This window comes from Zootoca vivipara, chromosome 4, assembly GCF_965207765.1.
Source record: "Zootoca vivipara chromosome 4, rZooViv2.hap1.1, whole genome shotgun sequence".
Lineage (NCBI taxonomy): Eukaryota > Metazoa > Chordata > Lepidosauria > Squamata > Lacertidae > Zootoca > Zootoca vivipara.
The window spans coordinates 77,690,694-77,704,260 of record NC_142587.1 but is presented as its reverse complement, the minus strand read 5'-3'; the positions used below and the strand labels follow the sequence as shown (position 1 = coordinate 77,704,260).

General features: G+C 42.1%; 1 protein-coding gene across 8 annotated transcripts in view; it reads left to right on the top strand.

The window, feature by feature from the left end:
• FRY (FRY microtubule binding protein) overlaps positions 1-13,567 on the top strand; it is a 194,176-nt gene that overhangs the window by 130,867 nt on the left and 49,742 nt on the right. For all 8 annotated transcript variants that reach the window (XM_060273790.2, XM_060273787.2, XM_035115757.3 and 5 more), the window contains 10 exons: positions 1,126-1,225; positions 2,252-2,423; positions 4,023-4,279; positions 5,368-5,514; positions 6,662-6,830; positions 7,593-7,683; positions 8,734-8,816; positions 9,652-9,802; positions 11,711-11,814; positions 12,806-12,991. In XM_060273790.2, coding sequence (XP_060129773.2) covers positions 1,126-1,225; positions 2,252-2,423; positions 4,023-4,279; positions 5,368-5,514; positions 6,662-6,830; positions 7,593-7,683; positions 8,734-8,816; positions 9,652-9,802; positions 11,711-11,814; positions 12,806-12,991 — 1,460 coding nt within the window. The remainder of the gene's footprint in view (positions 1-1,125; positions 1,226-2,251; positions 2,424-4,022; positions 4,280-5,367; positions 5,515-6,661; positions 6,831-7,592; positions 7,684-8,733; positions 8,817-9,651; positions 9,803-11,710; positions 11,815-12,805; positions 12,992-13,567) is intronic.

Below are 13,567 nucleotides of genomic sequence, written 5' to 3'. Positions count from 1 at the left end.
CCATTAAACCTTAATATAAGCTTCCTGGCTCCTAGGCTTGAGGGGCAACATTTCTGTTGTGATATTAAATGCTTAAAAAAATAATAATAGTGCTCTGGAATTTCACTAATCACAAGAAATGGCTAAATCGACATACTGTAGCATTGCAGCAAATGAAATAGGAGCTCACCTCCATACATTTCTTCCCCCAGCAATATCCTCAGGGCTGTCCTTCCCCATTTATTGACATTCCTTGCATTTCTGCCTTTTTTCAATCAGCTTGCTTAGATGGAGCAAAGCTGAAAGCTGAGTACCTGGTGCTGGGCACCTGATTCATCATTTATTTTACGAGTGCTTTGAGATAATGGTGGTAGCAGGCAGGTGGCTCTGTGTATTGTGAAATGCAGTGCAAGGTAGAGAGCGGAAAACAAAAAAATCTGTACTGGGTATCAGGTGTATAGAAATCTGGGCTGCAGTCCTACCCACCCTATAGTTGATGGCTTGGGTAGGAGGTTAGAATGCTGTGTATTTCCCTCTTTGCCAGCCTCCAGCAGTGGAGAGGGGTGCTGCTAGCTCAGAGGATATAGCATGTGCCTCAGCTCTAGTGCAGTTAGCTGCTACTAACAGGTCTCCTGTTGGGCTGGGTGTTGGAGAATTGGGACCTACTGGATCCTAAGCACCATGAATCATCTGAGGAGCCCAAGACTGACTCTCTTAAGAGAGGCCAGCTTGGAGCTAGCATAACAAAAGAAACCAACCCCAAATCCATTCCATCTTCCCCAAACCCATCCCACCTTCCATCCTGACCAGCTTTGTTTGTTCTGGGAGATTTGCTGCTCTCTATCTCCCCCTAGCCCTTCATTAGGATTGCTGTGCCCAGCTCAGAATGCAAATTATATGCATTTGTAAATAAACTCCTTTGTTATATCATTAGGAATTGGCTGTTCTTTAGATCTGCCTTTTTAAAATAAAAAAAGTAATTTTACATATTTTGTGTTTCGTTTGTTCTAATGGTGTTTGATATAGTTCATTGTTCTATTCTTAGTATATGTTGCCTTGAGCGTATTTTTGCACACAAAAAATTAGATTACAAAACTTTTCTTTGGAATAAAAATGATCACAAACATTTGTTTATTTTTTTTCCAGGAACTACCATTTTGATATTGTGACTCTTTTAAATCTAGTCCTGTTTAAAGCATCTGACACAAATAGAGAGATTTATGAAATTTCCATGCAACTCATGCAGGCATGTATGAAATATTTTTTTTAAAAAAAACAACTTCTAGAACCATATATGGAAATGCAAACTCCTGTTTAGCCTCCTGTACCCTTATCAATGTATTACATGCTTGTTTTACTCTTTAACAATCGACAATGGAAATATGACAAGAATCCTTTATATAAAGGTATAATCCAGTGACACTGGGGCACAGGAAACAGCCTTGGAGAGGGGGGGTACTTTACAAGGGGCCTGACCCTTCATTTTCAACAATATTCTTTGGACAGCAACACCAGGTGTTGGACTGCGCTGGGCAGTCTCTTAAGAGCACAGAGTTCTTGGGCATATGTAGCCCGGTGTGGTGTGCATGGGAGTGATGGTTTGTACAAAGCAGCCTGGGATGGATAAGGCAGAGTGACAGGAAAACGTGGGGCAAGAGATCAAAGAGGGAAGAGAAGCCAGGATCGGCCATTGGCTGAGGACAAAGCCTTGACTGATCTGGCTGATGACTTTCAGTGTCATAATAGGATTGGGAAGGGAAACAGGTGAGAGAAGCAACCCCAATAAGTTAGGTCTTGGGAAGCAGGGCAATTAACCCCTACCAGCTGAAAAAAGGAAAGTATAGTCGATCAGGCTTGTGAATAAGCCCACAAAGGTTTCTAGCCTACAGATTGGTTTTTTTTTTTACTAGCCTTCCAAGTGGTTGATAGCCAGCGTTTCCATGTTGGCTGTGGAAGAGGGGTAGCCTTCTACCAAGTGGATTGGCGGAGTAGGAAAGGAATGGCACAATCTATCTCCTCTCCACCAGCCCACTTTGTTTTCTGGTTGTGGAAGAGGTTTCCCTTTTTGACACTAAAAGAGAAGCCAAATGAACTGGCTGAACAGGTGGAGCCAAGAAACCTGCCTGTGCATAATTCCTGGTTGCATACGGCTACCAGGCTAGTGCCTAAATGCAAGGCTGTGTGTACAGATTAATACCCTGGCGATTTGGATTCTTGTAAGACGCTGTTGAAAACCTGTAATGCCGCTTTTGTCATTTATCTTCGCCCGCAGATTTTGGAGGCCAAGCTTTTTGTTTATTCAAAGAAAGTAGCTGAGCAAAGACCTGGCAGTATACTTTATGGGACTCACGGCCCATTGCCGCCGCTGTACAGCGTCTCACTAGCGCATCTGTCCTATGAACTGGCAAGAATGTACCCGGAGCTCACGCTTCCACTCTTTTCAGGTAAGCGTTTCTAGTGATTTTTTAAAAATGAATGCGAATTAGTAAACTACCTGTTCTTGGGGAAGCAGATTAGGTTTGCCTTCTTTTCCCTGCGACTCTTTTTGTGCTCCCGAATAGGATGGAACTCCCACATCTGTGATCACTTGGAGGTTATTGCTGTATCCCACATTATTGCATAATAACTCTTTGTGAAGCATTTTTGACATTCTTGTTTTATGTAACTTGACATATTCAACAAATTTGATACTTTGGGGGTAAATTTTAAGAAGCATCTCCTCCTCCCCCCGCTTTGATACTTTTAGCATTAATTTTTTTTAAATTGCTTTTACTTATCTGTTATCTGTGTCATTTCACTGTGTGATACGTTAGGAAGACCCTTTCTTTTTTCCCTTTTTCCTTTAAAAGCAGTTTATGAAGACTTTCCATACAAAAGCAAAACAAGCATAGAAACACTAAAAAGTTGGAGCATATACAGCTATGCATTTGGTTATAGCAAGCATAAGAGCAAAACATGTGGGCAACAGAAAATCTCCCACAAATGAACAATCCATACCACACAAACAATTAAAACACAAAGTCAGGGACCCTTTCTGATTGTTGAACAGAATTTTTAAAATTAGGGCTCGAAACTCAATATTAATCCCTTCGTTTTACTTGGTCGTTAGTCTCATTGGTTTTCAGGTGGTGATGTTAACATGAAATCAGTTTATCTATGCTTTTGTGCTTCATAAATGTTCTTTTCCTTCACAGGATTAAGGTCATCAGGTAGCAGAAGTTGAATAGTTATCAGTTGCTGAAAATGCAGCACATAACAATATATTCCTACACATATGACTTAGACACAGAACAAAAAGCTCCTGAAATCATCATTTTTTTGATCCTTTTAAGGACAGGTGGTTTAACTGAATGCCACAAAACCTGCTCATGCATGTTATGCGTAGGGCATTGAGACAGGATGAGGTCCATGCTTTTAGCCCCAGCATTGTGTCTCCTTCCTCTGACATCCAGGTGTGGAATTATATCATTTGCAAAGGAAGCCCTACATGTGAAGATTCAGGACAGCCAAAAGAAATTTCTTGTTCACATATCGCATTGTTAAACCATGGAACTCGCTCCCACAGGAGGCAATGATGGCCACCAACTTGGATGGCTTTAAAAGGAATAGACAAATTCATGGAGGATCCAGCTATCAATGGCTACTAGTCCATGATGGCTATGCTCTACCACCACAATTAGTGGCCCTCATGCTTCTGAATACCAGTTGCTGAAAACCACAAGGGTTTCTTGTGCTTGGGTCCTTCTTGTGGGTTTCTTGCATGCATCTGGTCAGCCACTGTGAGAACAGGATGCTGAACTGGGTGGGGCAGTGGCCTGATCCAGCAGCTTCTTCTTACATTAAGGTTTCTTTGCCGACAAAAAGCTCTCCATGCATGGAACTTGGAGGAAGGTGACGCAGCATTGGGGGGTGGGGTTAAGAGACCAGCCCCACTTCCATGCTTCAGCCTGGAAGTCCCTACACACAAGTTGCATTTGAATAATGCTGCAGTCTAGCTGGTTGAAACTAAAATTCTATGAGCTCTTGTTTCCCATTGTTTATAGAAGTGAGTCAGAGGTTTCCAACAACGCATCCAAATGGGCGCCAAATCATGCTCACCTACCTGCTGCCGTGGCTTCACAACATTGAACTTGTAGACAGCAGGCTTCTTCTCCCAGGGTCAAGCCCAAGCACCCCAGAGGATGAAATAAAGGACAAAGATGGGGAAATAGCTGTCACCTGCGGACTGAAGGGAAATGGCTGGGGCTCTCCAGAGGCTACATCCCTGGTGCTTAATAATCTGATGTACATGACTGCTAAGGTAAGCAAATAAATAATATGCTTTTAAATATGAAATCCAGTACTGCTTTTGACCAACGGTTCATTTCTGCATGCTTCCCCTATATTTCAAGTTGAAGGTTGCATGCACAACAGCCTTGTGACTTGCTGAGGGCCACCCGGGAATTTGAACCTGGTTCTCTCCAGCCTTAAATCTAATCTGCTTCAACACACTGGCTTTCTTAGTATTTTTCTGTAGTTTTAGACAAGCCAGTGTTTGACCTGATCGGTTAGATTTTCTACCTCTGGTGCTATAGATAATAATAATAATAATAATAATAATAATAATAATAATAATAATTATTATTATTATTATTATTATTATTATTATTATTATTATTATTATTTATTATTATTATTTATACCCCACCCGTCTGGCTGGGTTTCCCCAGCCACTCTGGGCGGCTTCCAAAACACAGTAATCTATTAAACATTAAAAGCCTCCCTGATCAGGGCTGCCTTCAGATGTCTTCTAAAAGTCTGGTAGTTGTTTTCCTCTTTGACATCTGTTGGGAGGGCGTTCCACAGGGCAGGCGCCACCACCGAGAAGGCCCTCTGCCTAGTTCCCTGCAACTTGGCTTCTCGCAACGAGGGAACCGCCAGAAGGCCCTCGGTGCTGGACCTCAGTGTCCAGGCAGAATGATGGAGGTGGGTTATTGGGTTAAATTATATTGCTTTGTTGTTCGACCTGTGATGGTTCAGCTTGATACTCGGCTGTCAAGCAAAAACAGTTGTTGGGTATCCAGTGCTCCCATTCCGCTAGACAAGGTAATTGCAGTAGCCAAATGAAACTTTCCACACTTCTCTCCCCGCCAGTGCCCCTAGGCACCCTCAAAATCAGCTTCAGAGTGTTGGGGGAGCTTCTGGAGAAGGTTTGGGATGACGGAGGGGGGGTGGAAAAGAAACAGAAGTGCCGCTACACTAGTGGAACTTGGCTTGCACTGAATACAACCCAACAGTTATTTTTTATTACATTGCATCTCTTAGTTTTCTTGTATTTTGGCCATTTTATTGCACTTTTATCAAGTTTGCCCTTTTGTCCCCACCCCCACCCCTGCCCCTGCAATGCAGTACGGAGATGAAGTCCCTGGACCTGAAATGGAGAATGTCTGGAATGCTTTAGCCAACAATGAAAAATGGAGCAACAACCTGAGAATAACATTGCAGTTTCTCATAAGCTTGTGCGGCGTCAGCAGCGATACCATGCTTTTACCTTACGTAAGTGATTTAAAAATAAATAAATAAAAAATACCGTATTTTTCCGTGTATAAGACTAGGTTTTTTACCCAAAAATTAGGTTTAAAATTGGGGTTCATCTTATACACGGGTAGTGCTGAGAGGTGTTTTCTTAATTTGGAGTCCCCTAAAATATACATGGAGGCATTTTATAGATGGAAAAATATGGTTATTAAAAAGCTTGTATTGGCTTGGATTCTAAGAAGTTAACCCAGAGAAGTTCAGGGAAGGAAGATTTCCTATTCTTTTGCCCTCGTGTCCCTCTGAAAACCTCTGTGGAGGTGGGGACAATGTGAGATGAGATGCAGAGAACTGCTGGAGGGTAGGGAAAAAATCACACTAAATTGGGTGGACTTCTGTCTGATGTTGTTTGAATCTCCCATCCCCTAGCCTTATTCCTTCCCCTCCATGCTCTGTCCTGCATTCTTCAGAAGTGACCTCTGACCCTCCATAGTGGGTTTTTGCAGGACATTACCAGCTGAAATCTTGGAGGGGATGAGAAACTTTACTTCTCTGAGTGAGAGGGTGACATCCAAAGATGGGTTGTATCCCTCCCTGTAAGTGTCCCATGGACAGACATGGTCACCTGATCAGTGACTGCTTCCTTAAACTCCCTTAACTTATCTTAGGATCAAAGCCATTGTTCCTATTAGGCAAAACAGCTGTCTGTAGAAAGATAGGCTTCTCCTAGCATCAGTCTTTAATAAATTAAACTACCTCAGTTTGTAGAGTAATTCAGATGCTATACTGCAGGAAAGTTTGAGCATAATGCCAAATTTAATCGTGGAACTCCAAGCAAGACCTCCACTTTGCCCAATACTATAGGGACATCATCAGCTAAAGTATGAAACAACTGTTGTCTTTTCAGACGTAATGCATTTCCAAGTATGTATCTTCCATAGGTAAATATTTCTGCATCCATGATCTTCTGCATACCTCCCTTTATTTGGGTCACCCCCTAATTGTAGACAGATCTTATGGCCCATTAGATATGTAGATCAGCGTAGTTCTGATGGGTGTATCTTAGATCCTTTCAAAGCTAAAATGATGCATGTGTGCCTATTATACTTAAAATGTGCACTTCTAAGTTACAGTTTATAGAGGCTGCTAAATACTACTTTTTCTTCAGATCAAAAAAGTTGCCATCTATTTATGTCGGAACAACACTATTCAAACAATGGAAGAACTTCTGTTTGAGCTTCAGCAAACAGATCCAGTGAACCCCATAGTTCAGCATTGTGACAATCCGCCGTTCTATCGCTTCACTGCCAGCAACAAGGCCTCAGCAGCCGCTTCTGGTAAGAACTGAGCACCCCTGTCTAATAAATTGCAACGTGATATTGTGAATGGAGGAAGCATGAACAGAGCATTACAATAAATTTCATCCCAACCCCCCCCTTGTCGTTTCTCAGACCCCCCTTATCTCATCAACAAAGAAATGTACCGTATAATACCGGCAAGACAATTTGCCATAATGCCATAATCCACCAGCGATCAGGACACTGTTGGAGGCTACAGTGTCACCGGCTAAGGAGCCATACCACGTTCCTGACTCTTGAGCTTGATGCTGGTGATAGGGGGACCACGAACCCTGAGGCTAGGAGATTGGAGCCCATTGAAGCTGATGCCACAACACCAGGGCCAGTAGAAACAGAGCCGGGGCATTCAAGAATGGCTTCCCCCAGGGCTCAAGGAACTAAGCACCCCCCCCCTATATGACCTTGCCATTCCAATGGCTCAGGGAGCACACTAAGCCTAACCTCCCATTCTAAGAACCCATTCATTACAGGGAATGAATGGAAAGTGGGGAGGGCAAAGAGAAAACACCTCGTTGTATCTGTTTTCTTGTAACACAGATACCAAAGTAATATGTGTGGATATTCTGAGAGGCTGATGATTGTGGTGTGGAGCTGACTTAATGGTGTGCATTCATAGCCTATGATTTCTGTATTACACCAGGCTGTCCAGTGCTTGGTTGTTTGAATCTTTCAAACTTGAGTAAGTACTTTGTGTGGGTTTATATATATATATGTAAATATATGTTGGCTTTACATGTACAGGAACCACTTCAAGCAGTAATACGGTAGTAGCTGGCCAAGATAGTTTTCCTGACATTGAAGATAACAGAATGGTGAAAGAAACAGATGAAAGGTTTGTAGTCTGCTGAATCAAAACCTGTTTGTCAGTCTGTCTGTTTCTTAAACATGAATTCCGTGAACCAGAAAGGCTGAATTATCCAGCTGGAGAATTTCACAGTACATCTGTTGAGGTCCATCAAGCAACTGATGCAATCTGCATATTCATAAATTTAAAATATAATTCCTTCTGATACCAAATTTGGGTGGTCTGATGCCTATCTGTCTGGCAATGAAATTGGCCACACAATAAGACAGAAATAATTTTGCTCATAAGTTAAATGGAAAAAAAATTTAAAATGGTTTTGGTAACTTCAGCCCAGTGTTACTTCTGAATACAAGATTTCAGCTCGTTGACTAAAATATTTTTTCATTACATACACCACAGTGATTAGAAAAGTGTAATTTAGACAGTATGTATAGATTGACCTAGATTGAGTTATCAGCAGAAGAGACTGCATAAAGAACTGCCAAATAAATCATTTTTCTTCTGGACAACACACACTTCCTTTTCCTTATAAAAACGTATGTAGCAGTATTGTTTAAATTGGAAATTTCAAAAGCATGGCATAAACATTCAGAACAACATTTATTTCTCTTTAATCCAGCATCTGCCTGCCCATTTCTTCAGGTGTGAATAAATAAATTGTGTAATACAGACGTACCAAGCGCTCCGCACAAAAATTTGCTAGAAATTATTTAAGAGTGCAAAAGCAGGGTGACATGTTAGACTGTTTCTCTTTTTGATCCCACTACTGAAGTCCAATCAGAAGATTAGAGAAACATTTGTCATAATTCTTTGGTAATGTGTCCTGTATCAGCAAAATGTCTTAGTGGTACAGTTATTCAAAGATCATTTAACACACTTGGCTGGTTTAGAATTTTCTGTTGCATTAATTTGTCAGTTTTAAAATCTGGTTTTGCTAGAATGCTACCACCCAAGTTCCTTCAAATAAGCCAGTTATTCAGACAAGGCTGGTTGTCGGTTTGATCTTTTGAGAACCTTCAAAATAATCCATCTTGAACCCAGATAATGATTTTGACACGTTCTTTCATTCTTTCCAAGGTTCAGCAATGTGATCAGAGCACATAATCGATTGGAATCAAGATACAGCAATAGCTCTGGAGGATCTTACGATGATGACAAAAGTATGACTTGACATTTGTTTACACTGCTTTTTGTGAGTGGTGTCATAGTAATAGGCATGATCCAGTCAAGGCGGTCTTCAAGTCCCCCTGGTTTCAACAGAATAATTAAGCATGTGCTGAAATATCTCCCACTGAAATCAAGGGGACTAATTTTTTTAAAAAATTGGCAGGATTGTGCAGAGTTTGTAGTTCTTTGGGTGGTTGAAGCTCTGTGATCAGGATCCTTCATTGCTTTAAAAAAAAAAGCCAAAAAGAATTGTACTTCAAGTAGTATAATGTAATTTTCATTCTTACTACTTGTGCCATATCTGTGTTAAGGTTTGCTAAACGTCACCATTGATTTGGCATAGCCGTAAACACTTTCTGTGTACCAGTTTTCAGAAAACACTATGGGCACAAGGAAGCAAGACAAAGCAACAAACAAAAATTGAAATACTCCAGCAATACAGAGCTGTCCATCATACAGTCATACCTGGGATTTTGAACAACTTAGTTCATGAACAACTCGGAACTCAAACATTGCAAACCTGGAAGTAGGTGTTCCGGTTTGCGAACTTTGCCTTGGAAGCCGAACGTCCGGTGTGGCTTCCGCGGCTTACGATTGGCTGCAGGACGCTCCTGCAGCCAATCTGAAGATGGGCCTTGGTTTCGGAACGTTTCAGAAGTTGAACTGACTTCTGGAACGCATTCTGTTTGAAAACCAAGGTATGACTGTATCTCAATATAAAAGGCCAAAGGCATGTGTTTGGTTTGCATTGTCTGCACCGAAATATACAAAGTCGGAACAACACCGGGTTCCCTACATATTAAGTTATCATAATACGTTACTCTGCAGACGATCCTGTGTCTCCATACACAAGTTGGCTATTGAATATCGTGGAGACCAAACAGCCACAGCCCTTGCCGATGCCATTTAATGGAGGGTGCTGGGCACCTCTTGTTGACTACCTCCCAGAAACTATTACACCACGAGGGCCACTTCACAGGTAAGGTGGATGTTAACATTATCTGTCTTACAAAACAGTTTGCCCCCACTGCCTCCTGATGGTCCTAAAAACATTTCTGACATGCTCTGCATTAGAAACCATCTTAATCCTGCTGTAAGAGACATGGGGTGTGTCACTTTTCCGAACAAAAGTGAAATAGGCGCATTAATATTGTGCTGGGAGAATTAATTTGTGATTCTGCTTTAAGATTCAGACAGATGATGAAGAATCTGATTTCAAAACCAGGGTCTGTACTCCCCGCGCCCCCACCCTCCAGCCTAATGCATTCCTGTCACATTCTGTGTGCTTTTCTTATATCGAAATTACCTTCTTATATAATCCGCACTGACAGGCATAATTTCATTTTGATTTCGAGGCTAAATGTAGACATCGTGACTTGTTATCACATTAATTACATTTTTTAACGCAGAAAGCTTCTGACATTGTGTCAGAAACTTGTTTGCCTCCCCCCTACGCCAGAGCTGATGTGGGTCGGGGTCATGGCAGGGCAGAGGACTGTAGCCCGGGCATTTCTAAGCAAGGTTTCACGTGCTAGTTGTCAGGGTGAGCCTTTAAGAAATACATGCTCCCAAAAGTTCACATGCCAAGGTAACATGAATAACATAACCCTAGAACTCGTGAACATGCAGTGAAGCTGAATGTTGAATGCGGAAGCTAGACTGGTGACTGGGAGTGGCTACTGGGACCATATAACACCAGTCCTAAAAGATCCACACAGTACATTTCCAAGCATAATTATGCGGCCTGCTGCATTGATCTGGTTTGATTAGTGGTATTCTTTCAACTGTGGTGGTTATGTAGTTTAATAATATTTTTATTGCTTTAACCAGTTATTGTAAACCATCGTGGCCTCTTAAGCGAGGGGTGGTTTTAAAGTTGAAGCAAATGGATATATTTATTCTGAAACTTAACGCACTGACAACAATCTGAAACTTGCCTAGGAAGCAGCGGTTCCATCACCACATCTGAAGCCCTGTCACTCAAGACAACCAGGACAGAAAAGGGGGAGGGTTTCATTCATTATTTTGCTAACTGTTGAGGCTGTATAGGGCGTTGTCAGGGGCCCGCAGGGCTTTGGATCCAGCATGGCCAAAGCTATTGAGGGCTTTAAAGGTCGTGACCTTGAACGCTTCTATATACAGGGGTACCTCTGGTTAAGAACTTAATTCATTCCAGAGGTCCGTTCTTAACCTGAAACTGTTCTTAACCTGAAGCACCACTTTAGTTAATGGGGCCTCCTGCTGCCGCCGCACCGCCGCACAATTTCTTTTCTCATCCTGAAGTAAAGTTCTTAACCTGAGGTACTACAGTGGTACCTCGACTTACGAAGACGATCCGTTCTGCGGCCGTCTTCGTAAGTCGAGGTTTTTGGTTCTTGAAGCGCCGCTACGGCGCATGCGCAAAGCACAATTTCACACTACGGCGCACGCGCCGACCGTGCGCGCCGCTCTGCGTAGGTGTAGAACGTGTGCGGGGGCGAAAGGACTTCCGGGGGTTATCGACTTCAGAAGTCGAAACCTTCAGAAGTCGAAGCGTTCGGATGTCGAGGTATGACTGTACTTCCGGGTTAGCGGAGTCTGTAACCTGAAGCGTTTGTAACCCAAAGCATTTGTAACCCAAGGTACCACTCTATTGGTTCTATAGAACATTCTTCTATATGCCTCTACTATTTCACCTCATTAGTACAGTTGTGTGTTAATGTTCAGTGCCTCAATAGAACGGGCAACCAAGCTAATTGTGTTTAATTAATCCACCATTGCTTAGGTGACTGTATTGCACCTCAGATAACTCCCAGTATTCTCTGATCAGCTATTGTGTGATTGTTGCCATTTCCCCCTCATTCGCCTTGCAGCTTTTGAACTGGTTTCATCTTATTTTTCCTCTCAGGTGCAATATTGCTGTCATCTTCATGACCGAGATGGTCGTAGATCACAGTGTAAGGGAAGATTGGGCCCTCCACCTCCCATTATTATTGCACGCTCTCTTCTTAGGTAAGAAGCAAGAACTGAAGTTGAATTTGAGTTCCTAATGCAGACGAAGCTCCATATTACGTTGTCTCCCTCCACCTTCATTCATTTGCAGGCTTTTGTTTCAGCATTCTTGTTTTTAATCAGAAGCTAATCCCAGAAATGCTTGTTTGGGGTTTTGTAAGCTCTTCCCAAACTACTCTATTCCCTCCTACTTTTTGCTCTATAACTTTATGAAAAGCGGCAGTTAACACGGTAAACTCGAGAGAAGTGTTGTTTCCTCCCCACCCCTGAAGCTGATTTGATAGTTTGTTCATCATAGAAGTAACAAAATGTATGAATGTAAATTTTTGAACTGGCTCTCAGCGAAGTTCGACCGATGAGTCCTAGTGGTGGACTGTGAACTGCCCTGAGATCTTATGATGAATGGCAGTATATGAATCAAATAATTAAATAAATCCCCGCACAAGGCCTTCCACTTGTGCAGTGGGGCTTGGCCCCCCCCCCACTTCTCCTTGCTCGCGCCCCCTCCCCGCCCCCCAATCTGTCTTAGGGGTGAGGTTAGGGAGGCGGATGTGGGCCAGACACAGAGATCTGGAGTATCCTGGTCTACATGAAACCTGGTCTACATGAAACCTCTTGGGTGGGCTCATCCAGGATTTTGAAGTTAATTACTATAACCTGACTTCAATAACCAATGCTCCCAATAGCTCATGCTGTAATAATGTATGTGCATATTTAAAACCTTCTGTTTGAGAAATCAAGGGCAGCCTTATAGTCAGTCAAAAAGTTTTTTTTTTAATTGATTATCTAACAGATTAAATGGTGCAAGCCTAGCTTTCACTGGTACTAAATTCATCGGTACTAAATTCAAACAAGATATTTGAAGAGGAAGCACACTCTGTATTTTTGTCTGTTTTTGTACTAAAGGCATGTGGATCACTTGCCATATCTGGAACTTGTTGACTTGTTTATACTTTATATTCAGTGATTGCCATTAACTGCTTTCCCTTAGGCCTTGACCATTACCGCCCTGAAGTCTTTGAGCATAGTAAAAAGCTGCTTCTCCATCTTTTGATTGCTCTATCATGCAACAGCAATTTTCAAGCCATTGCCTCAGTGCTTCTCCAGACCAGAGAGGTGAACGAAACGAAGACTCTCACAGTACAATCAGCATATCTGCCTGAATATTTCTATACAGGTAACAACAAGCAATTGATAGAGTATATCTCTGCTTTGTTTTGACTTGTCCCTAGTTTACTCCTCTGGTGCTCTTTCTGTGCTAGCAATACATTTGTTCAACACTCAGTTTGGTTACACTGGTACAATGCCCTATACTGTACTGTGTACAGTATAGGACATTATTGTACCAGTGTATCCCAAACTGGGTGTTGAACAAATAATGGAATATTCTTTTATGGTTGTAATCTGCTGAGTAAGTGTCCTGTCTAAATGCCTTAAAATAAATGGAGCTTATGAGAGACTGTTGTTTCCTCCAGACTGCACTCAAGGGGACTTTTAGATTGTTTGAGTCTGCACATCTACGGGCAAGTCCACGCATGTGCATAAAATGTAAGAAAGAAAAAAAAAGCCTTGAGCCTTCATGCTTTCTTCCGCTATGTGTGTAACCTCTGAACAAGAAGTGGAGCTCAAGAGTGAGCCTCAAGTTCATATGCCAAACTCCATAAGGCATGCAACCTCTAAGCAACGTCTCAGAGATGACACAAGTAGGACCTAATTCCACGACTCAATCTGTCTCTTTTTGTTGTTGTTGTTT